General features: G+C 34.7%; 1 protein-coding gene across 1 annotated transcript in view; it reads right to left on the bottom strand.

The window, feature by feature from the left end:
• Positions 1-887: 887 nt before the first annotated feature.
• EDNRA (endothelin receptor type A) overlaps positions 888-26086 on the bottom strand; it is an 80823-nt gene continuing 55624 nt past the window's right edge. Inside the window, exons 4-8 of the mRNA XM_051964051.1 lie at positions 23977-24175; positions 12254-12406; positions 7161-7294; positions 6391-6499; positions 888-3962 (exon numbers count right to left, since the gene is read on the bottom strand). Of these exons, the coding sequence (XP_051820011.1) occupies positions 3822-3962; positions 6391-6499; positions 7161-7294; positions 12254-12406; positions 23977-24175 (736 nt within the window). The 3' untranslated portion in view covers positions 888-3821. The remainder of the gene's footprint in view (positions 3963-6390; positions 6500-7160; positions 7295-12253; positions 12407-23976; positions 24176-26086) is intronic.

The raw sequence follows: 26086 nt of genomic DNA, 5'->3' as shown, positions 1-26086 counted from the left end.
AGGTTTCATATACAGAGGTTTCACTTTGGTTGAGCTTTGAAAGAGACAAGGAAAACTCAATAGAAAAGTGAACCCAGTGGAGGGCATAGTTTCTATCAAGGCCCAGGGTCAGAAGATGGAGAACTGTGTATGAGGTCCAATAAGGTTAGTTTGAATTCTGTTAATTTGCATGGTTAGTTATACTTCAGTCTTATATCCATTAAGCATCTTTCCATTCCCCTTTGGGTTATCCCAGCTTTTGTTTCTTTGAGGATCTTTGTGTTCCTTTTTCTGTACCAGGAGAATATTGTATCCATTGTATTTTAGTGTTAAAAATCTTGGGATTATTCAGCATGTCATATTTTCCCAAATGAGATTCAACCTGATCTTTTCCTAAGACTAGGCTTAGGTCATTGTCCATCTCTGACACCTGTCCAAGATGTATATATACTTACTGAGTAACCAATTTCAGTAGGCTAACCATATTACCATACTTTGTGATCTGGGGAATATGTATATTACTATAGGGATCCACTGTTTCAGGAAGATTATTTTGGCACACACGTGTGTGTAAAAATGATTCATGAGGGTAGAGAAACAGAAGTCAGGATTTGGGAAACACTAAGTAAGCCAGTTTGGCTGGAAAATAGAATGTGAAGAGAAGTGATGTGGAAAAAAAATCTAAAAGGGTAGATCCATAGCTAGACTATGAAAGGCTTTAAGGAGTTTACAATTCTTGCTTAGAAGCAATAGGGATCCACTGAAACTTATATAGCAGACGTGTTTCAGGAAGATTATTTTGGCAGCTATGTGTGTGTAAAAATGATTCATGAGGGAAGAGAAACAGAAGTCAGGATTTTTTCCTATGGAGAATAAAGTAGGAATAACCACCAAAATACCAGTAATACTTATAGGAATATTTGCTTTATTTTACATTTCTGGGCCACTTTCATTAGGGACCTTGGCATCTGGCTCATTTCTATAGGGAGTCATCTTGCTGTACAGATATGATAAATACTGTGGAAATTAGCTTCCTCAAAAGCATGATTATTTTCTACAAAGCTTATTGACAACCCACATATTAAAGCTCATGCAGTTACTATTTGATGCCAGAAATGTATGACGTTCTGGATTTATAAAATACATTTCATCCATATGCAAGAAACCATGTAATTTTTTTTTACAATTATGATTGTCTAAACAAAATTCTTGTAATACTTTAGCTTATGTTATAGGCATATGTCCTTTCATGTGCTGCACCAATAAATGAAGGGAATGTGGCAGGGTAATACTTGAATAAACAGAATTTTCTAGCCTCTCAGTTTCAATGACAAAACCTAGGATAAGTTTTTAGGTAAGGGTGTGTCTGGGATTGTGTCTAAATGCAGCACCATAAATGAGCTTAGCTTTGTGTTAGCAAAACAAAATTCCTGGCACCTTCTTCTAGCACTACTTAGCATCCTCATGAATTTATTGTCCATTTTTTTTCTGATCGAGATGACATCAGGACAGGAAAATCTCTGTATGGAAACTCCCTTTACTATTATTAATTGTGTCAATTAGTCTGTAATATATAATTATAGAGAACTTCCTGGGCACTAAGAGGATAAGTGACTTGGTCACACAACCATGATGTACCAGAGATAATACCTGAACCAAGACTTTCCCCCATCCATAACATAGAGCTGCCTCTCGGCACTGGATAGAGGGGATGGTCGCAGATATTATAAAGTAATACATTCCTATCACTGTAGCACAGGAGATGACACAATCCAATATGTTACTTCATCAAAAAATTAGTTTAAAAAAAAGATATCATCTTATTGCATTGATCTCATACACTCCTGCCAGTCATTTATTCAGTGTATTGGCCTTCTCTTTGGAATGACAACTGTGGTCACTAGCTTTAGGAACATAGAGGCTTCTGAAGTAAAATTAATCATCCAGGTTAAATGTCCCCAAAGGTTTTTTTCAAGGTCCACTGGGGACACTACTCTTGAACAATACTATTAGGTTATGATTTGGTACACAACTGCATATATTATATGCACAATTAAGTATATATATATATACACACACACACAAAGACACATCATGGACATATAATATCAAAAAAATCTGCAAAGAAATTTACAAATGGTGTTTCTATGTACACTTGAAGGCTTTCTGCTGTGCACAGACTGTAAACATCTGGGAAGTTGCCCAGGATAAGCCACTGGAGGCACTTTGAAATGGTGACCTTGTGAGTAGGTTAATGGGAAGAAGGCTTGTGCTTTGGCCCTGGGACATGAAGAAGTCCAGATTGGCATTTAGGACTTCATTTCAACCTGGCATGGTAAACCCCATAATCTCCTAGCAGTTTTCTGTGGCCAAGAGGAGGAACTGAAATGTAGAATATTTAATGTTCCATGTCTAATGATAGACATGAAACACTTGGTGGCTAAGAACTAGTGCCGTTGTTGAGAATCACTGAAATTTAAAGTATATATCCAGACATATCAAAAGAAGAACTGCTAGAGCTTGAACTACTAGGCTTTAATATTAAAAAAAAAAAAACTACTGAAAATGGAATACTTTGTTTAGACTTTGAATTTCATATTTTCTTGCATTTCCTCTTAGATAAATTGCTGAAATTATTTAAGTGCTTTGCCTTTTACTTCTTAGTACATTCTCTTCATTTTGTAGGAGAAATACTCCTAAAAATAAGAATAAGCTCATGGAAAACATCTGTTGAATCCAAAGTAACTCTAGCATTTAGTAAATGCCTATGGAATTGAAATGTGATTTGGGAATTTATTATGAGTTTTAGTATGCCCTTTAGCTTACAAAGGATCATTAAAAATTCCCCACAAGAGGTTTCTTTAGTCTTTAGACTAATACTTAGAGATACAGCCTAATAGAACACTGGCTTGAGAGGCAGGAAGATGGGTTCAAAACCTGCCTCTGATATTTCTTAGCTCTGAAATCCTGAGCAAGTCACTTCTCTCTAAACCTTGTTTTCTTCATCTATAAAATGAGGACAATTTCATTTGTAGTAGCTACTTTCCAGGGCTATTCACCTGTAGTAACAGTCATAAGATACTTTGAAAATTCAAAGCACTAAGTAAATGTTAGTTATCATTAATAGCACATCATCGTACCTTCTGGTGCTTTCAGTTTGAGTTTTAAGTGCCAAAATTAAAGCTGCTTTTAAGACATACATTTTTATAGATTCATCATTGCTTAGAGAAACCTTACCTTCTGGATGCTCATGAAATCTACTTCTTTCTTTGCAAAATGTGTAGAACAAGAGCAAAAGATTGTGACTATGCTACTAAGATATGTAATTTAAAAAAAAGAATACTGGTGTGGACTGACATTTAAAACAAAGGTGGCTTAAACCCATACTGTATTTTCTAAGAAAAACAAATTTCAACACTCAAGAGGCTGGAGATGCACTATATTGCCCACAGTTCTTCTTCCTGTGGCCCTCCCCAACATTTCATGGTGTCATTTCTCAGCAGACCTCAGCCAAAAGGTGCGCTGTATGCCAGTCACATTTGGGGAAGTTTTACTTCCTGCAAAAGGAGCAGATGTGTCCCCAGGGGCTAAGAACTCTGAGAGAGTTCTTTCCAGGTTCCCCCCAACACCATTGAATGTCATCTCTGAAAAATGTCAAGTCAGCTGAAAGCAGTCAGCTTCCATAGGATGTAAAAGACATAACCAGGTTACTTGATGGCAATTCTCAAGTGCATTTTTCAGGGGAAGGAGCAGGGAAGAATGAGAAAATTCCTGGCTAAACATGTGTGGAAATCAGTCTTTCTTTTTTCATAAAGCTTGACGCTTTGCTGGTATTCTGGGCATCAGTTTATGCTGTCCTTGTGGCTGCTCCTATCTGTGTTATGGTGGTTTTGTTCATGGGTTTTCCACTGGAAGCTTGTTCCATTCATTGGTACTGAGGTCATGAGACTTTTTGACTGGTAGCAGCAACAGCACAGACACGACTGGAAAAAAGGAAAGTATTAAAAAATGTAATTTTCTTACTTAGTTTATCAAAAGAATCAAAAAGCTAGGGCCTTTGCCACCAACTAAAGAATAACAGGAATTTAACTCTTAAACATTCAATATGTGTTTAATAACAATAAAATAAAAAGCTGTCCTTTCCAGTGTCAGCGGTTACCCTGTCTCATTCCTGATTAATCCTTTCCATTCTGCAAAGAACAAAGGAAGAACATGTAGTCTAATAAGAGAAGGCTGGATATATTATCAAGAAATATGCTTTCTACTTCTTTGGGTTTAGGATACTAGCTTGACTCTGCTGTTTGCTTATGAAGTAGCTTTTAAAAACAAAACAGTATAGCTGAACTCTAGCCAATGTAGTAGTTAGTTGTGCCATTAGTGGACTGCTCTTGGTGCATTACTTCCCTCTCTGAAGAGAGATTAGTGAACTAGAGTCATGGAATAAGCCATATGCCTTGACAGCCACTTTCACTCTGTTGATTTGTTTTGGTTTATTGTAGTACTTTAAGGGCAGCTAGGTGGAGCAGTGGATAGAGTACTGGATCTGGAATCAATAAGACTCATCTTCCTGAGTTCAAATCTAGCTTCAGACAGAGTCAGGAAAACTTTCTTAAACTCCCTTTTTTGCCTCAGTTTCTTCATCCAAAAAGTTAGCTGGAGAAGGAAATGGGAAATTACTCCAGCAGCTTTGCCAAGAAAACTCAAATGAGATCACGAGTTCCGAACTTGATTAAAATGACCAAATGACAACAATTGTAGTACAAGGAAGGATCTACTAGGGGAGCCTGGGCAGAGTCATTAGGAAATAAAGTTCAGGGGAAAAGGTACATGAATAAAACATTTATAGTATTTTAAAAGAATAAAAAGTCCCTTAGCTCAAGAGATCAACAAAGTGGGCTGCCTTCCGCCTCCCTGTCTCCCAAAGATTAATTAATTAGCATTTGTCTAGCCATTAATGTTCCTGGTTTAATGGACAGTTTTATGATTGTTATAAATATTTAAAAATTTGGGTATCAACTGCAAAAATTCAGCTGATGGAGCAACAAGTAAAACTCCATATTTTGGGCTGCTATGTTAATTACCATACTTTTAGACTAAAACCATAATAATTTAATTAAGATTAACTGCAAATCATCTAATGGTGTATGTGCATGCATATTTATGCATGCGTGTATGTGTTTGTGTATATGTGTACCTATTTGCAGTGATTCACTTCAATGAATTTGCTATTAAGTAATAAATTGGGTTTGCTCAAAAGAATGGTTTTGAGAGCTAAAGGAAACTTTCTCTTCTAATGACATTTCTTCAGTTACAAGGAACCAATAAATATTCACACCTGGCTTCCCTGAATAAATTATAGTAGCAACATGTACTGTGTTATCATAAAAACTAGTGTAATAGGCTATTTAGAATTCTGGAAGGTTAAGATTGTAGCTTGCATACTAACTTAAGACTTTTACATTTCCTGATATTTGCATTTTAGGATTTCTTTTAATGGAGTAATCACCAGGCAGACAACAAAAATTACCTTTCATTTTAATGTTAGCCCAGCATATTGTGGTTGTTTGTGATATCATTTTTAGAGGAGTTACTTTCTAGTTTCTGGCTGTATAAGTGCTGTATCATTTATTTGAAACTTTCTTGCCTCCATAACTTTGAGTAAAGCATGTATCCCTTTCTGGAATGTATTCATTTCTCATTTATGCATTGAAGAAACGTTTGGTCTTCCAAGTTCATTTATCACCTCTTAAAAGAAGCCTTTCTCTTGATCCAAGCAGTTATTAGCACTCTCCTTCTTGAGATTACTTTATATTATATCATATATGATTTGTCTTTACTTATTTGTGTACCTAGTATATTCTTCCTCTATCCTTCCTTCCATTTCTAGTAGAATATAAGCTCATAAAAAGCAGGGACTATTTGTTCGTTAAGGGTTTAGCACAGTACCTAGCCCATAGAGGTTTAATAAATGTTTGATGTATTCAATATCATCTCTTCTAATTTTTTTATAATTCTTCCAGCTGGCGAAAATGATAGTTACTTTTAAGGCTAATATTGGTAATATCTGCTATACTTTGGATCATTAAGTATCACACATAGAACATTGTATCTGAAGGCAGGAAGACCTGAGTTCAAATCTTACCTTAGAGACTTACTAAGAGTGTGATCCTGGATAAATCACCTAATCTCTGTCTTCCTTAGTTTCCTCAATTTTAAAATGAGGATTATAATAATGCCTACCTCCCAGGATTGTTGTGAGGAAAAAAGGAGATAATATTTGTGAAGTGCTTTTCAAATCACAAAGTATTATCTGGTAGCTAATAACAAAATCAATAATAACAATGTAATACATAATAGCTATTATTATCTAATTTTTATTTTTCTTAAAATCATCTCCTGAAGAGCTCTTACCTGGAAACAGTTTTTAAACTTTTTGCTGACAAAATATAGTGCTATCGGGTTTATACATGAATTCATAGTTGCCAAGTTAATGCTGATGTAATCCATAAGCAATAAGAAACTAGAGCAAAAGAAAATAACATGGAATAATTAGAACATACATTTTTTTCACATGCTAACTAGAACATATTCCTGAAGTAAGCACTCTTCCTGCCTAGAAGCATTTCCAACAAATCTTTTCTATATACTATTTTTTTTTCAGGATGGTAGTCTCAGTTTCATAAAGTAATTTTATTTTTTTTTGTTTTTGGCTTAACATATAACCATAAACACAGCAGCAGAAAGTCTACAGACATGGAGACAAGAAACTACCCTTTTTATCTTTTTTTATGCTACAGTGGAAAGAAACTAGATTTAGAGTTGGAGGTCTTGGCTACATTCCCAACTCTATTAGTTAGCTTTTTGACCATGAGAAAAAATATTTAACTTCTCTATAATTCACTTTCCTTATTTACAAAGTGAGTGGATGGGTCCAATGCACCTTTAAATGCACAATTCCTTTAGGGAGGCTCCCCCTGAAAACAATGGCAGCTAAATATTAGGGGCATTTAAAGAGACCACCATTAAGATGTGTAGGATTAAAAAAGAAAAAGATGTGCAGAATAGTCACAAGAGCCTTATTCTATTGAGGAAGCCCTAATTTCTTTTTAGGGAAATTAGTCTGTCTAAATTTCATTTTGCTTATTTTGAATGAGGAAATAGGTAAATGACAAATACAATACCTAAGCAATTCACACCGGTTCGTATCCCTCTCATTGTACACGGTCTTCTTCAGGATTCGGCTCAGATGAAGAGGAAACCAACAAAGAGCAAAAATCACAACTAAACAGAAGACTGTTTTTGCTACTTCACGGCGCTAATGAGAAAAAAAAATACAAATGAAAGTTATTTAGCTGTAGATGAACTATACTAAAAAAGTGATTATAGCCATGAGAGAAAGATCTATCCCTGGAAAGAGTCAGATAAATAGTCTTCCAGAAACTTCTTAAAGGATCTATCAGTTAATATTCTAGTTGAACTTTTTGTTAATTTAAGAAAAAAAATTGATGACTTTTGTTTTTATATCAATCATTCCTACCTTGTCTTGCCAATGGCTAGAATGCCAATGGCATCCTCTTCTTTCCTCCTCTTGTGAAATATAATTAGCAAAAATGTCTGAAGCAGACTTTGTGGGACAATATATTTAATATTATGCTTTAGTAGTCCCCTCCCTCACAGCCAAAAGGAAAGAGGAAGGTATATATTTCATTATCTATTCTCTGTAACCATGACTAATTTTGCATTTATTTAGCAATTAGCTTCCTTTTAAGGAACTTTTCATTGGTAGTGGTGTAATGTGTGTATGTGTGTGTGTGTGTGTGTGTGTGTGTGTGTGTGTGTGTGTGTGTGTTTGTGTGTGTGGTGGCCTTTCAGCAATGTGGCAAAAAAGGACACAAGATGGGGGTTCAGGGGAAATAAGAGCAGTTGAATCAAAGTTGTACAATGTATAAAGTTCTGGGTGGGGGCAGCATGCCAGGTAAAAAGATTGTTTTATCTGCTGACAAGCAGCTCTAAGTGAACCAGGATTGCAGCCAGATATAAATGAATGTTAACCACCGAGGGGGAGAAGTAAGGGTGATGTCCTCTTCTGATCCCACAGTCTGAGAACCCATAATCAGAGCTCTTGGTATGTTGATTTTAGGCAACATGATGCAGTAAACAGAATACTGGGTTTTGAGTCAATGGACTTTGTTTTGAATTCTATTTCTGGATGACTTGGACCAAGAAAGTCACTTAATTTCTCTGGCCCTCAGCTTCCATATTTGTAAAATAAAGAATTGAAGCAGACCTCTCAAGGTCTGTTTTAGTTCTAAATCTAGTATCAAATGATTCTCTCTAATTTGAGGAGTGTAATAGCTAGAACACTGGATTGGAGTCAGAAAAGACCTAGGCGCACAGATGTGACTGTGGGCAAGGCAATCATCCCTAAAATGGGAATATTAGTACTTCATAAGTAGATTATTGTGATCCTCAAATGATACAATGGATGTAAAATGTCATGTAAAGTGTACCATGCTATATCAAAGCTAATTATTATTTTTTTAAAATGTCAGATGCTCAATAAATATTTATAAAGGCCAAGCACTGTGCTAAGGATTGGGGAAAAGGAAAGAGGAGAAAGATATTCCTGGTGGGGTAGGTAATAGAAGATCTCCATATGGTGGCAATGGCAGAGGAAAGAAGGGAGTTTTTTAACAACTACTGTGAAGGTGAAATTGAGAGGTTTTGGCAATAGATGGGAGGAATGAGAGAGTAAGGAATTGAAGATCAATCTTTGGTGAACCTGAGGCACGGGGAGGAGAGTATTTCCCTCTATAATAGGAAAGGTAAAATGTAGGGATCTTGTAAGGGGAAAGATAATGAGTTTAGTTTTGGACATTTGAAATGGAATCCAGTTTTAGTTGTCTGAAAGGAAGTTGGAGCTGCAGGATAAGTATAATCATCACGTGCTTGAAAGGACAGTATCATATACACAGACCATCTAGTTTAACAATTCATTTTAATAGATGAGGAAACTGAAAGCCAGAATCAGCAACCATTTGAAATATTAGGTAAAGGGCTACTACTTTATTTATTTATTTATTTTTTGTTTCACTAAAAAAAGACTTTAATCACTTCATTAAATAGAGATGATTATTTTTATCACATGAATCAAAATAGATATTGAAAATTATTCCCCCTTTTTCTTTTTTAAAATGATATGATTGCTTTTCCACCTAAATTTTTTTTCTATTATAGCTTTTTATATGCAAAACATATGCATGGGTAATTCTCCTACATTGACTCTTGCAAAAACTTCTCTTCCAACTTTTCCCCTCCTCCTCACCCCTTCTCCTAGATGGCAGGTAGTCCAATATATGTTAAATATGTTAAAGTATATGTTAAATACAATATATATGTATAAATATAATGTATATATACAGTTATCTTGTTGCATAGGAAAGATCGGATTTAGAAAGAAGGTAAAAATAATCTGAGAAGAAAAAAAAAACAAAAATGCAAGCAAACAGTAAGAGAAAGTGTGGAAATGTTATGTTGTAGTCCATACTCATTTCCCAGTGTTCTTTCTCTGGGTGTAGCTGGTTCTGTTCATTACAGATCAATTGGAATTGATTTGGATCCTCTCATTGTTGAAGAGAAGGGCTACTATTTTATGAAGCAGAAGAGCCAGTTAGATTGAACTGGCTTTGAAGGTCTTGGCACTTCAAAGTCTATACTGGATTAGGAAAATCATAGGTTGGGATTTTTCTTTGGCTATTAACTGGGCCACAATGTGTTTATTTTCTAAGAGTGTGCACATTTAGAAATTGAGCTAGTCATGTAAAATACAGTCTGTCTGCAACTGGGATTAGCCAACATCAAGAGGAAACTGATTGAAATGGGGATTGGAGGCGTAACACTGCCTTGCCCCTAACCACCTAGTATTAGGTGTGTGAAACCTATAATAAGACCACATGACTAGTACAACCACACAAAAGGTTTCCAAGAGTCAGTAAAGACAGGGCTGCCATCCACCCTGTCAGTATTTATTTATTTGATCTTCTTGAGTTGCCAGTTAAGCTGAAATGTGAAAAAAAAATCAGTAGTCTCAAGTAGAACACAATAGGACAGAGGTATTTTTTTGGTAGAAAGAAGATAGTATGTGTGGCCTATTTGCTCTTATTGGTGTTGCTTTTTAAAAGGGCCATTTTATCTAAGGGTGGGCATATTGGTATTAACAGAATATTTGCTAGGTGTCAGTAGAGAGGAAGAGTTGGGTTTTAGAATTAGAATGCAATAGATCACTTTCTAGCTATGTGACCAATCACTCAATTTGATTCAATGGCTTATTTATAGAGTGCTACAATGTGAGAAGCATTATTCATTGATCCTCTCTGGACATCAAATTTCTTATTTGCAAAATGGTATTATTTTCCCTGACTTACCAAAAACTCACTGTGTGACATTAGGTTTCAGTTTTCCCACCTGCAAAATATTGTTCAGCTGAGATGCCATTTGGGGTTTTCTTAGTAAAGAGACTGGATTGATTTACCATTTCCTTCTTCAGTTCATTTTACAGATAAGGAAACTGAAGCAAAAAGGATTAAATGACTTGCCTAGGATCACACAGTTTGAAAGTGAGTCTGAGGCCAGACTTGAATTAAGAAAGATGAGTTTTCTTCACTTCAGGCTGGGCACTCTATCCACTAAACCACTTAGCTGCCCAAATGGAGAATGGTAAATGCATGATTTAAAAAGGTTTTATTTCTCTTCTATCTCCTTCCTCAATAGGGAAGCAAATAAAATATGTGTTAATTGTAAAAAGAAAAGTTCTCATGTTTTCTATACAATATTAAGGAAATAATCACATTTACAAACTTTTAGATGTGGGACACATACTGATTGGATGATGCATGTCAATTCACTTAATCTCTCATATCGAAGTATACCAGGCAACTCTTTAGTCCCCAAGATGCAAAAGAGTTGCCAAACAACAATGGTATAAGGGATTTCTTAACTGGGAGTGAGAGTTTCCATCAAGAGCAAAAACTATAAAATAATAGTGCTTTAAAAGTTTACAAAGCAAAGCAAAAATTGACAAAGTTTTCTTCTAGGAACCTATGAGAAAGGAGACAATGGTGGTAGAAATATTGTCTTCTTCATTTTATAATGAAGGCTGTAAGAGATCAAATAACTTGTAATTTAGGATGAGAAATTTAGAGCTTTTCAGTCAGTAAGCATTTATTAAGTGCCTACTATATACCAGGCACTGTACTAAGCATGAGAAATACAAAGAAAAGCAGAAGACATTTCTTCCTTTAAGGAGCTCACAATCTAATAGGGTAGATATTACAAATAACTATACATATGTGTATTTGTGATAAGTAGGAAATAATTAATTGAAGGAAGACACTAGAATTTTTTTTTAAAGGAAAGGCTGTCTTTAGAAGATGGATTTTTAACTGGGACTTGAAGGAATCTAGGGTACTCATGAGGTGATGAAGAGGAAGTACATTCCATGCTTAGGGAACAGTCAGTAAAAATGCCCAGAATTGGGAAATGAAGTGTCTTGTTGATGAGACAGCAAAGATGCCAGTATCACTAACAGTCCAAATCCCTCATTTTATAAATGAGGAAAATGAGGTCCATCAATGAGTTAAGTACCCTGACAAAATTCTCATGGGTATCAAGTGGCAGATCCTACCCATAAATTCCTGGTCTATGATTCAGAATCCAGTGCTGTCATGATGCCTTTTTTTTTTTTTTTTTTTTACTCTGGGATCACAGTATATGTTGGAACTGGGATTCTGATCCAGGAGTCTCTTAATGCCAAGTTCAGTGCTGATGATATACCATATGTGAAAATGCTTTTAAAACAATAAAGCATTATGCAAAGACCTGCTACCCTATCTTATCACAAATTCACCAAAGGGGATCACCAACATAGATGGAAGCCCTGTAACATCTTCCTTACACTTTGTAGATATCCTTGTGGGCTGTCCATTGATTTTCTCTCTCTTACTATATGATTAAGTTGTTCTTTTCTTAGATCATACTGTATTAAGTCCCATTCTACATTTGTACAAATGGTACTTGTGATTTGGGTTATGAGATCATAAGGTTAGTTGCTTACTACATCCACAATTTTATTTGGACTATGAAGTATTTCAAAGCATTCTGCTCAAAAAGAAACTCCACTGCTGAGCTTTTGCTTTTCTTTTCTGTTTACCTCAAATAGGATGACATTTGTATTGTACTATACTGTATAAATGCAAATCATTATCATGATTATTACCTGCTTAAGGTGCTCGCTGAGTGCAATTCTTAAACTGCCATTTCTTCTGTTGAGCATCTCACAAGTCATTAGGGTATAAAATATGGCAGTACATGCTAACGGCACACAGAAATAGAAACCGAAGAGCCACCAATCTTTTGCATCTCGGTAAAACTGTAAATAGAAGAGGGGAAAAAAAAGAGGAGATAATCATGCAAATTAAGTGCAAAGTATCCCTGAAGTATGCTAATAACAAGGCTTCAGCAGCAAGATCCTTATATACATCGAGAAAGGTTTGTATCTCTGCTCTGGTTATAATAATTCGGTGATGACAAAGGAGCAGAAAGCCAATTCTAAAGTAAAAAATTCAGAAAATTATCTTACTCTTTTTTTTACCAGCTTATAAAAAATGTAGAATTTTAAACCAAACATATACCAGTGCTCCAGTGTGCTACAGAGGTGACCCTGGATTTTTGAAAGTTATCTAAATGGAATGTGCACTTTGGCAGATGCTCCTAAATTGGAAGGGCTTTAAATATGTGTCCTAGTGATAGAGACAGCGGCAGTTGTTCAAGGACCAGCCTTGCCAACGCCACAGAAACTTGAGGATTAGCCACCACAAGTGATCAAATTTTTCTTTCTTTCTTTCTTTTTAGCCACAGTAATTCAAGAAATGTGAAAGGACTGTAATTTACCCCAATTGTGGTAGAACCCCATGGATGAAATCATAGATTTTTAAGAAAATGCTTTAAATTAAAAAAAAAAAGTTGGTTTCAATTGAATACTACTGGATAAAGACTCCTCTTTGGTGAAAATTAATCTGTATTTTGAAACATGCAGTCATAGCTATGTTATATAGCATATTGCAAGCACTTAAAGTGCTCTTTAAATACCAGTTATCATGGTAAGTGGCAGTATGATAGAGTAGATAAAATGCTTAGGTTCAGATCCTAAGTCTGGCTCTTATTAACCATGTGACCACTGGCAAATGACTTTACTTGCCTAAGTTTCAGATTTCTTATCTCTAAAATGGAGAAAGTTACCTCAGAAAGTTATTATGAAGTTCAAATTTTAAGATGTAAGTAAAGTGTTTAATAAACATTAAAGCAATAAATAAATGTCAATTGTTATTTCTTCACTCATTTACAACTACAATGGAGCACAACTTCTTTGAAGTCAGGACCTATTTTGTTTTGGTTTTTGTATTTCCCGGTCCTCAAAGTACTTACTCAATAGGAGGCACTTACTTACTTAATTCCTAGTAAATTTTATTGATGCTGGTTTGCCTTTGTCCCCTGGGTGGAAAAATTCTTAATGGACTATGTGAAGCTGATGAATGGTGGATGAGAGTATTTTGGTTTCATAGGCAGTTAACCCCTTGCCTGGTATGCATGCTATGTGACCTCACTGTTGGAAAATTAGAGCCATCAATAACTTCTTTTCTACTTTTTTTTTTTTTAATGCTTACCACCTGGAAGTCATTTGAAGAGAATATTATCTCTAAAGAGACACTGAGCTTAACTTTCCTACTGGATTTGGGACGAGCTCATATTAGTTAACCAAAGGATTGTTCTGAACTATTTCTTTTTTAAAATGAAAATTTTGATTTTCCACAAAGATGGAGATTGAAACACTACACTCAAAGACTTCCTGCCTCCAAATGATTAATCTGAGAAGGGAAGAAACCCTTTCTTTCCCAGAATTTCCTTTCAGATTGTTTACTTAGCAAGGACATACCCCATACTGTAACCTCAGTTCCCACAGTAAAAAATGATGGGACTAGTCTATGAAGACTTAGGTAATTTCTGATTATAATACAAACAATGAGAGCTCTACTGGGCTCTCATTTACAGTATTTCTATTAATGGCTACAGAGTAATAAAAATGTGATACAAAATTACAAAGAAGTTGACTTATTTTGAGCTATTTATATAAATGTTTTCTTGGAAGTATTTTAATTCTACATCATTTGAATAGTGGGATATAATGGAAAGAGCGAGAGAACTTGGGATCTAAATCTCTTTTTAACAATTAGTTCTGAGGTGACCATAGGCAGGCCATTTCAACCTCTCAGTTTCTTTATCTGTAAAATGGAATTAGACTTTATGACTCTTAAGATTCTTTTCAACTTTGTGATCCTATGATGCTATGAGCAAAAACTGACTGGATTCCTTCTTTGTGTAAGACATTGAACTAAGTCAATAATGTCCATTCAAAACCATTCTCTTTTCCCCTCTTTTATTCTCTTAAGCAATAAAAAACAAGTCAAGACATGAATAAACACAAGATCACTTGTGGCAATAAAGTCAATTAAAGAAAAGCAATGCTAAAGTAGAGTATTTCAGCCACAAAGGAATTCTGCCAAATTTAAATTTTGTCTTCTAAAACATGGATTGCAGAAAGGGTCTCCTTTTCTTTGGAATCCAATAAATCTATGATTTCATTGATGCTGGCATTTTCTCAGATTTTGCAGATCATTATCCATCCATGTGTATCCATTCTGTGCTGCTCTAGCCTATAGCCTCTGTAAATTCACTAAAAGGAAATCTGCTCAATGTGCTGAAGGCACTTCTTTTGTTCTCTCAACAACATGAGGATACCACTGTAGTGAGTGAATGAGCAACCAATAGAGCCATCAGCTAAGCCTCCTCCTTCTTATGCAACTAGCCCATTTTTTTCATTCATGGATTTCTTCGATGATATCTTTTGTTTTTATATATATAAATAAATCAACTACATCAGAGAGACATCTTCTTATTTTATTATCTTTTCTCCCAGAAATGTGAGGTCTTTGTGTGCAATGCTTTCCATAGTGCCCATTGTCCTGTTGTCAAATGTGAAAAGCTAGGTGTTGACCCATGTTTTGGTTCCAGGATTGAAAAGATTATTTCATGTCCCCAGAGTAAAGGTCATAAACCTTTTCTTATGGGAGTATTGCCTGCATGGTTAAAAAAAAAAGAGTTTGACTAAGTATCCCAAAGAGATCATAAAAGAGGGAAAGGGACTCACATGTGCAAAAATCTTATACCAACTTTTTTTTTGTGATAGTAAGGAATTGGAAATTGAGTGGAAGTGGCTGAATAAATTGTAACAGTTTTGTGCAGTGGTGGTATTAAATCCAATGAGGTTTAGTGGAGGGCCAATTATTACTAATTAAATATGTTGTGGTATTTTAATGTAATGGGATTTTTTATTTATTTATTTTTTTACTGAGGCAATTGGGGTTAAGTGACTTGTCCAGAGTCACACAGCTAGGAAGTCTTATGTGCCTGAGGTCAGATTTGAACTCAGGTCCTCTAGACTTCAGGGCTGGTGCTCTATCCACTGTACCACCTAGCTACCTTGAAATATTATTGTTTTATAAGAAATGATGAGCTGGCTGATTTCAAAAAAGCCTTAATAACTCATATGAATTGATTCTGAGTGAAGTGAGCAAAACCAGGAGAATGCTGTACACAGTAACAGCAAGATTAAAAAGTGATTTAAAAAAAAAAAAAACGATGATAGACTTAGCTTTTCTCAGCATTACAATGATCCAAGACAATTGAAGTTGACTTGGAATAAAAATTGCCATCCGCATCTAGAGAATGAATTGTGGAGGCTGAATGCAAATCGAAACACACTATTTTTTCTTTTTTTTTTTTTTTTGTTTTTTTTCTTTCTCGTGGTTTCCCCCTTTTAATTATTCTTTGACAAGACTAAAGGGAAAATATGTTTAAAATTATTATATATGTATAATCTATATCAGATTGTTTGCTGTCTTGGGGAGGAGGAAAGTAAGGGAAGGAGAAAGAAAATAATTTGGAATTCAGTATCTTACAAAAATGAATGTCTAAAACTATCATTAAATGTAACTGGAAAAAATAAAATGCTGTTAAGTAAAAAAATAGAGTGGGGGAGTGGGGTAAAGGTAGGGAATGGCAAGCCTAACTTGTTGGTAGGAAAGAAAGTAAATAAAGAGTATGAGAAAGAGATGAGAAAAAAGATTAAAAAAGAAAATTCACAGAATCTCAGAATTGGAAAGAACCTCAGAAGCCAGCTAGTCCAAACCAACCCTAAACAAATCCCCTTTAAAACATACTCAAGTGGTCACCCAGACTTTTCAATCAATAAACTAACCAATCAATAAAGATTTATTAAGTTCCTATAATATGCTAGGCACTGTGCTAAATATGGTAGACACAAAAGGGGCCAAAGATAGACTCTAACCTCAAGTAGAACTTCTGAAATTTTTTTCCCCTTGCAACTTCTTTTTGACTGATGTTTTTATATGATTCTGGCCATATAAGTGTAGTAATAGTAAATCATAATTTTGTGACCCAAACCAAAGTTTAGCAAACTGGGATTTAATTTATTGATTGAATTTGAATTCCTTGAATCATGTTTTTTCTTTTCTTTTTATCCCTAGGAATTAGCACAATTCTTGGAATACAGTAGGTGATTAATAAATGTTTGTAGACTAAATGACACAATTGGTGTGTCAGTTGGTTTTACAGAACTGTTTTTCTCAATTACAGGAGAGAACTGGGGTGGGGAGGAGGATAGTATTATTCAGAAATGCCTATGATGTAAAAGCAAAAAGCATCAATGAAAACTTATTTAAACATTTTAATATATATTTTTTGAAAATGGAGACCCACTATTCCTTGAGGAATCCTATTTAGTAATAGCATTGGTTCTATTCGGGAAATTTCCCTTATATCAAACCTAAATTTGCCACTTAGCAACTTTTATCACTTTTGCCCGCTGGAGTCAAACAGGGAAAAGTCTCATTATTCTTCAATATGCTAGGCCTTTACTTGAAAACAGCAAAAATGCTTTTGTCACTGGTCTTCTGAAGTCTAAAAATGCCCAGTTCCTTCAACTGATGTTCATATGGCATGATCTCACCATAATGGTTAAAATTCTCTGATCACATTCCAACTTATTATTCATGTCCTTTCTAAAATATGGCACCCAGCACTTAACACATAATACCAGATACAGTATAAGGGGGGAGAACTTAGAGAAAAAAGAAGGGGGAAAAGAGAATGAAAAAAAAAGAGATGTTTATATTATAGGGAATTATAATCTGACTCTCATGACTGTTTAGGATAACCTCATCATTCTACAAGATTTCATCAGTCTTGAGACTACACTTGATTGTGGTAGGGCCACAGGTTGATGGCCAATCCTTAGAGACTAATTTCTCCTACCATATCACAGACTTGTTCTCCCATTTCTATGGCATCTTGGATCTTGGTATTTGAATCCTGATTATAATAGCTGAAGTTGAACTCTATCATGATACTTTCATGCTCTATAATCCTTAGTACCTCCCTATCATCTTCTGAATAAATTTCAAACTCCTGTGTCAACATGACAATGAGTTCAAAGAGTTTGAGACATTTCTTATTACTCACCATGATCCATTTTATGCTCCAGCTAAATTGGGCTCCATTCTGCTTTCACTGAAGACATATTACATTATCCTGCTGCTGTCCCTTTATTCATACTGTTCCCTGAGTCTGAGATGCCTTTCCTTTCCTTCTAAATCTATTGATAGTTGATTTCCATTCATTTAGAAGTCTCAATTTTTTAAAATAAAAGTTTCATTGGTGCCTTTTGTTTTTATATCACAGTCATTTCTGTATATCCTTTAAGCCCATTTAACATGTGACTGCTCAATGACATTTTCCCTTCCCTCTGAGAGAGGTAGGACTTCATTCCTGAGAATTTCTCTCTAAGATACTTATGTTAATTTAAATGTATGCTGCAAATTATGGTTACCATAATCTATTAATAAGCATTTATTGAACACCTATTATATGCCAGGTTCTGTGATAATTCCTGAAAAATTCATATTTTTCAAATATAAAAAAAGAAAGATATTTCCTGCCTTCAAGGAGCTTACATTATAATGGGGGGAAGTCAGTTCACAAAAAAGAAGCTGAAAAGTAGGGGGAGGTACCCAACTGGGGGTGCATGATGGAGAAGTCGGAGAAGTTCCAAAATAGTATAGCTAGGTGAGAAATGAGATATCTGAAGAGAGTGTCAAAGTAAGTGGAGATTCTGAGTTCATTGCCCCACACTCTAATTGGAAAGGCAGAGGATAGTATAGATTTATAGTATTGAAGCTGCTGCATTCGATAGAGTGCTTAACCTGGAGTCACAAGCACTCATCTTCATGAACTCAAATCTGGCTTCAAACACTGTATGATCCTGGACAAGTCACTTATCTCTGTTTGCCTTAGTTTTTGCATTTGTAAGTTGAACTGGAGAGAATCTTTGCCAAGAAAACTCTAAATGAGGTCATGAAGAGTCAGAAATGACTGAACACCAAAGCAACATCAAGGCTGCTGACATCTTGCAGGATGATGAGGTTATATCAAAAATGAGTTTTCTTGGGCAGGGTGAAGAAGTCAATCAGAGAAGTCCGAAAGTGAGACAGCCAGGCATCTGTGTTCATTTCTTTTTTTTTTTTTCTATTAATCTCTAAGTTTCATGAGAGCAATGACCTTGACTTTTCTGAACTTTGTGATATGATAGCCAAGAGGACTAATGCCAACTTTGATGGCATTAAGAGATCCATAGAATTCAAAAATGTTAGTCTTATTATGTTCAATCCTCTTCAGACCACATCTAGCTCAAAGTACTCAATTTTGGGCATTTTTGGAAGACCATTGGTAAGTTGGCAAGTGCTCAGAGGAGGGAACTTAGGCTGATGAATGCTCTCAGTTTCATGACACATGAGAATCAGTTGAAGGAAATGGAGATAGTTAGTCTGCAGAAGTCAAGACTTAAGTCTTCCAGTATTAAAAGGCTGCTATATGGAAGACGGATTCAACTTGCTTTGTCTAGTCATAGAGGACAGACTTAGAAACAACAGAAGGAAATTAAAACTTGATATAAGGAAAATTCCCCTTATAATTAGAGCTATTAAGAAAGAGATAAGCTACCTCAAAAAGCAGATTTCTTTGAGGCTCCCAAATAAGGTTGGATGTTGATTGCTGGGTATATATTATAGAGAGGATCCCTTACTCAGGTTTGAGTTGGACTGGCTGGCCTTTTGGTCCTTTCCAACTGACACTCTGATTCTGTCCATATTAGGTAATTACTATATGTCGATCTCTTGTTACCATGACAGCCCTGAAGATCAATTTTGGTTTAAGAACTTTTTGGCAAAAAGACCATTAGTACTGATTCTCTTTTTTTCTTCAAAAGCATTTCTTGGGGAAGAATTCAGCTTACTAAGAGAGCTCTGACATGCTATTTTGGACCTAAACTGACATATTTGCATTATGCAAAACAAAGGCAGAGAATCTTTCAAGTATAAATTCAGACTGAAAATACTCTCATGAGTTAAATCTGTTTTCCTCAACTGGTTGCAGGTTCCTCCTCTTGGTTTCCATGAAAGACAGATAGAAAGAGACATTTTCCCCCTCTAAGTACAAGTTTCTTGAAGAACAGCCTCTCTGAATAGCTACATAGGATTGCTGTATAGAAGTTTCTAGGGTATGGTTATTAAATTTGCTTTTAAGTTTTCTTCCAAGTATAAGAGAAAAAACACTGAGCATAGTAAAAGACTCATTTTAAAAAAGAGATTAATGCTGAGAAGTATTTGCAGATTATATTAATTTCTTTAGCTCATCAATGATACTTACTGAATATCATTTAATAAAGTATTTGCATAAGGTCAACTTTACCATGTCATCTATGAATGTCTTCTTGTTGGATTTGGAATCAGACTTAGGTGGGACTAGAATCCCGAGTTCTAAAGAGTCCTCTCTCTAACTATGTGATTCTGATCAATTCACTTAACCTCTATAGGTCTCAATTACTCATTTATTATTTTTTAAAGTGTTGAATTAGATGTTCCTAAGTTTTCTATGAATTTAATATTCTCTATCACTTTTATGAATACAATATATACAAGGGATTTATTATGTTCTCATCTAATTATTTATGTGGGCACAAAGAGGCCATAGCCTAAGTAACTGTCAAATAATTGGATGGGCTTTATAATTACTCAAATAGAAAGTGTCTCCAAAGTAATAAATCAAGAATACAAATTTCCCGCCTTAGTAATCTATAAATAGATAATTCATTAGACACAAAATCATGCTCACATTCCCTTGTTAGTTCTTAAGGGCATAATCCCCAGCATCAATTGTTAAATCCTTGGGCTCTTGAAATATGGACATGATGGATTTTAACTCAGCAAAGCAAATGTTTCTTACGACTCATTCTCCCAAATGAAGACATATTACGGTCTCACTTTTCTTTCTCATATCTTCCCAGTTGAGCTACTATAGTCATATCAATATTTCTATTCTCAAGTGATCTCATCTTATTTTTTCTATGGGCATAGGTAATTTCTTTGAGTTAGAATATTTTTAATTCAATACCATAGTAACATTGAAGAAGGAGATGCCAATTTCTTCTGGGACTTCCAATGGAACTGTCCCCAATTTCTAAATTATATTCAGTTTTCTTAGGCTTATCAATTTCTGAGCAAATGAATATTGGCTTTTTGCTTCTGTCTTCCTGGGCAACTTGGACTACTTTATTTTCAGTATTATTGTATTACCCAATTAATTATTACACTGTAGTAAATTTTATTCACTTATAATCTGAGTTCTCTGTTCTCATTGATTTTTACAGAGAATAAAGAGAAAGTGTGCATTACCATGGCCACTCTTTTAAGATCAATTTTACATCATTGAGTGGTTGACTACACAGATAATATTTAACTATGAAGATAATTTATATGAATAATTGAATTGAAAGTATAGAATTTTCGAACTAAAATTTTCAGGTTATTTGTTCACATTGACCAGAAGTAACTTCCAACTTTTTACCTTTTGGGGACCATGTGTACCTCATTTATTTATCACCAGAATGTTGGTTATTAGGTGATGAATTTTTTTGGCCATTGGACCTTGAAGGCCATCTACTTAAGGTATAGAGGCAGTGGTATTCTTGAGCTAGCTCAAGAAAGTGCTAAATTTTCTTTGTGAAGATGTATACCTTGAAAATCAACTTGTGCTATAAATCAGAGTCTAATTTTTATTGGTTGTATTGACTTTAAAAAGTGATGGAGAAAATGTTAGTAATGCAGATTAAACCTAAAAGCATGTGACATATTTTCTCCCTAGGGAATTGGTTGTTAAACTCTTATATGGAGAGATCATAATCTGTAATGGTGAAAAGAGTGCTCAGACTAATGAAATCATATGTCCTTTAAAGAAGAAAGACGATTTGGCATGAAAATTAGTTGTGTAATGGAAAATTTTAAGTTTTAGGAAATCAAGTTTAGCAATCCCTGGGAACTACATTTTCCTTTTTTTCAAAATTGTATTTTACTTTAAAGAAAGTTTACAAACTGGATAATCAATCACCTGTAAAGCCACTAATTTTGAGAACTTTCCAATATCTGGAAATATAACTTGACCTCTCTGTGAATGATTAAATTTTCAAATCTACATAGAAGGAAGCTTACATCAAAGCAATAAATAATACTGATTTAAAAATATTTATCTCTTTGATTTCCCTTCTTAATTCCATATGAAACTTGTTTTTAGAAGGAACATGTATTTTAAACAAACTTTCCAATGCACTTGAACTCCTTGCTTGAATGAAGTCTATTTTTTGCAGTCAGGTATATTTAAAAATTTGTAATAAGAAAAAATCTGATGCTTTTCATTTAGTTGACATATGTTGTTATGATGTGTATATCATAACATTTACAAGTGATCATAACAGATAGAGTCTTTTACATACAAACCTTACAGACTTTGTCAAATTAGTAAGGAAGAATGTGATAGAATAATGTAGTTTTCCCCAGAAATTTGTAACCTTATTTGTGGATTTGGAAGAATACTGGCTTTTAGCTTTAGCACTGAAGAATATCTTGAGGGATTATCTGGAAACCTCCTTTCCCCTTCTCATTTCACAGACCTTGAAGTGCAGAAAAGTTAGAGCTTTTCTAAGGCTATACTAGAGCAAGCAAGTTGTGATCTGAAGCTGGGTCTTCTAACTCCAAACATAGTATTCTTTCCATTGTACCATGCAAAGTGCCATGATATGTATTATACTGTGGTGATAGATGACATTTTATAGATTATAGCTATAATTTTTTTTGAGGAGGAAGAAGGGAAGCAAGCATTTATTACGTGCCTACTCTATTCCAGATACTGTGCTAAGTGCTTTGTAAATATTTCCTTCTATTCTCATAACAGCCCTAAGAGGTAAATGCTATTATTATTCTCCTTTTACAGCTGAGGAAATTGAGGCAAACAGCAGTTAAGTGACTTACCCAGGTTTGTCACCTAGGAAGTAACTGAGGTGAGATTTGAATTCATTTCTTTCTGACTCTAGGTTCTGTACGCTATTCACTGCATTACCTAGCTGGAAGTGAAAGTAGATTCTAGGATCATGACTTTATTGGTATAGAGAAAGAAGAAACTCTTATCAGTGCATATAATCTTAAAAAGCTGCCAGAGGCATCAAGGGTTAAATGATTTGACCAGTATCACACAGCCAGTATATTTCAAAAGCTAGATTTAAACCCACTCTGCTCTCTAACCAATATTCTTAGACTTCCTCTAACAAAATAATGAGCAACAAATCTCTTCACCTAGAAAATTTGCTTAGTGATCCTAAATTGTACCGTATAGAACTATTTGGTATCACTATAACTGAGTGAAAAAATTAATAAATTGAGTTTTGTCTACAAAGATGGCAAAGTATTAGATTTGTGATTTCACTGATAGAACTCCTCGGTGAAAGAAATTCCCTTTAGCAATGCAGGTATGGAATTTCCCCATAACTTACTAAGAGAGTCGTCCTGAGCAAGAAGTTAAATAACTTGTATAGAGTCACTCAGACAGTATGTGTCAGAGGAGAGACTTGTACCCAAGCCTTTTCTCCTCTCTATTCACTATGACACAAAATAAACCTGTTTATTTACAAAAATGCCAAAAGATCCATTTCATTCATTAAGTTGACAACTCCTGATTTGTACTAGATGAATTACCCACCCCATAATCACACAGCTATCCCAGAATATTAGAATTTTAGTGTTGTAAGGGATATCATTAGCCATTGAGACTGCCGACCTAACAAGAGTTCCTCTATACAATATATTTAACAAGTGGTCAGCTAGCTTTTCTTAGAGACTTTCAAGAAAGAGAAAATGATGCATCTCCCAACATAGCCTCTTCAACTTTGTGTAGTTCCAATTGTTGGGAAGTTTTATCTTACATCAATTTTAAATTTATTCTTTTGCAACTTGAACCCATTGCTTATAGCTCTGCTAAGCAAAGCTTAAGCAAAGCAAAAAAAAAAAAGGCTAATATGCCTTCCACATTAGTCCTCTGAAGATAGCTGTCACATCCCTTTATAAGATTATCACATCTCTTTTAAGATTTCTCTTCCCTGGTTCAAGATCTTTTTTTTTTTTTCCCTCATCCAAACTGATTCTTATGTTCTTAACTTCAAGGTCTTTCAACATTTGGGTTGTTCCCCTCTAGAAATTTTTCAGCTGTCACTATAACCCAAGTGCTTACATAATCAATACTAAATTAGAACACAACAGTTTTCAATTAGATTATGTAAAGTTATTAAGTGCCTCTTCAAGATCTTTCACCATTTTGGTTGTCTTCCTCTAGACACTTTCCAGCCATCAGACCCAACTATCTCTACAATTAATGTTTAATTAGAACAGAACAGTTCCAATTAGATGATGCAAAATTATTAAGTACCTCCATGAACTTGTTTGTGGGGTTGAGCATGCAGGTTTTGTGTTCTTTACCCTTGTACTCAAAGGGGACCATGACAAAACCAATGGCTTCAGGAATAGCCAAGACAAAGGACAGAATCCAGATGGACACAATTTCAATTGCAGTGATCAAGGGAATCCCAATTCCCTGAACTCTACTCCAGGAGGCAACTGCTCTGTACCTGAAACAAACAAATGAAAGAACAACTATTAGCTAAAATAATGTAATCTTCAAAATAATATATATGTGAAATCAGTCTAAAGTGATTAAGATTAGACATTTGCAAAAGCAGCCCACTCTTGGAAGTGGTTCATAATTTTTGGTGGAATAACTATAAAGCTAAACTTAATTTAATTCAATAAGAATTTATTTCTTATTGTGTGTCCTTATATATCTACGTGATGGGTATTAGGATTTCACAGACAAAAACAAAAAAATATCTTTTTGGAAATTACATTCTTTGGGGTAGCATTCAACATGTAAACTGATAAGTAAATAAAAATAATTTGGTGGGGTGTTAACAGCTGCGTAGTCAGAAAAGGCATCCTATAGAAGAGGATAGTTGAGCATTGAGGGGAGGTAGGAGAACCTTTCAGAAACAGCGGCTAGTCTGTAGAAAATTAAGGAGATTGGAGGTGGAATATTACATATAGGGAATAGCAAGAACAGAGTATGTGAGGGGGAATGATATGAACTAAATTAGTTTGGAAAGATAAAGATGAATCTATACAAGGGGCTAAAATTGATTAAAAGATACTTGGGAAGAAACTTTTAGGATATTGTATTCTACTGACTGTGTTAGTTATAATGACAACAATATCCCTAAAATAGAAGTAAACATAATAAAAACATCTAAGAATTTTTTTTTAGAGACCTGGATCTAATTCTTTGCTTACCAAGCAAGCTGTGATTTGGTATTATAATTGGTGGACTATCCAACATGGGCGTGTGGCCAATGCAAATGACTGATAGAATACTGGTTACCCAATCAACTAACTCTCCCAATGGAGATGAATAAATTGGCATTCAGATTCACTAATCAGTTTGTAAATTGGGGTAGTCTGAATTAGTTCTTCAGTACCTGATCATATCTGGGTGGATTAATTTATTCGATAAACATAATTAAACACTTCTTTATGCGCAAACCACCTGTCAGGTGCTGAAGAAGATAAAAAGATAAATAAAGCTTCCCTTCAGGAGCTTACTAACTAGTAGATGAGATAAGACATTTGCACAAAAACTGTCAGCTACATACAGTAGGGTTTTAAGGATTTCAAAGAGCTTTATAAACATATTTGTTCCTCCTAATAACCTTATTATATATTATGAGTATTACTATCACCCTTGTATAGATCCCAGCTTCTTAAACTGTGGTTTGAGACCCTATATGGGGGCTTGGGACTGAATATGGGGGTTATGAAATTAAGATATATTATCAGAAAATGTTTGATTTGTATGCCTATGTTATATACCTATATATCCAAGGCACATATAAATTGCTTGAGCAAAAAAAGGGTAGCAAGTAGAAAAAAATTTCGTAAGCATTGTATAAGAAGCCAGATTAAAACTCAGGCCTCTTCTGCCTACAGGTCTAATGTTTTCTCTATCTATCAATTCTAAATAAGGAACTTGAAAAGTTAAATTTAATATATATTTCTTCCTTCCCCCAAAAAACAAACCATAATAGAAATTTACAGTTTCATATACTAATTTTTTGTTCTTCTTTACTTTTCCTGATTCTGTATAATCCTCCCTGTCATATATCTTTGTATATTCCTATCTATATTTTATTTGTATATAATTGTTTGCATATTGTCTGTCTCCCCCACTAAGCTGTGACCTCCTTGAGAGCAGAGTCTGTTTCTTAGCGTTTCCAGAGATATTAGCACAGTGTGCCTAGTTGACTCTTAATAAATACTTATTGACTGATATCATGCAAATTAAAATATTATTTTTTATGAACAATTAAAGGTCAAAATATAGAAAAATAAAAGAACCCTCCAAAATAAAATAGGATAAATGAGTAAGAGAAGCAGAAGCCCAGAATCAGGGTGTCCTTAAATAGTTAATATGCATGAATTTCATCTATCTG

Source organism: Antechinus flavipes, chromosome 6, assembly GCF_016432865.1.
Source record: "Antechinus flavipes isolate AdamAnt ecotype Samford, QLD, Australia chromosome 6, AdamAnt_v2, whole genome shotgun sequence".
Classification (NCBI taxonomy): Eukaryota; Metazoa; Chordata; class Mammalia; order Dasyuromorphia; family Dasyuridae; genus Antechinus; species Antechinus flavipes.
The sequence above is the reverse complement of the archived record's forward strand: the minus strand, read 5'-3'. Positions and strand labels throughout refer to the sequence as shown.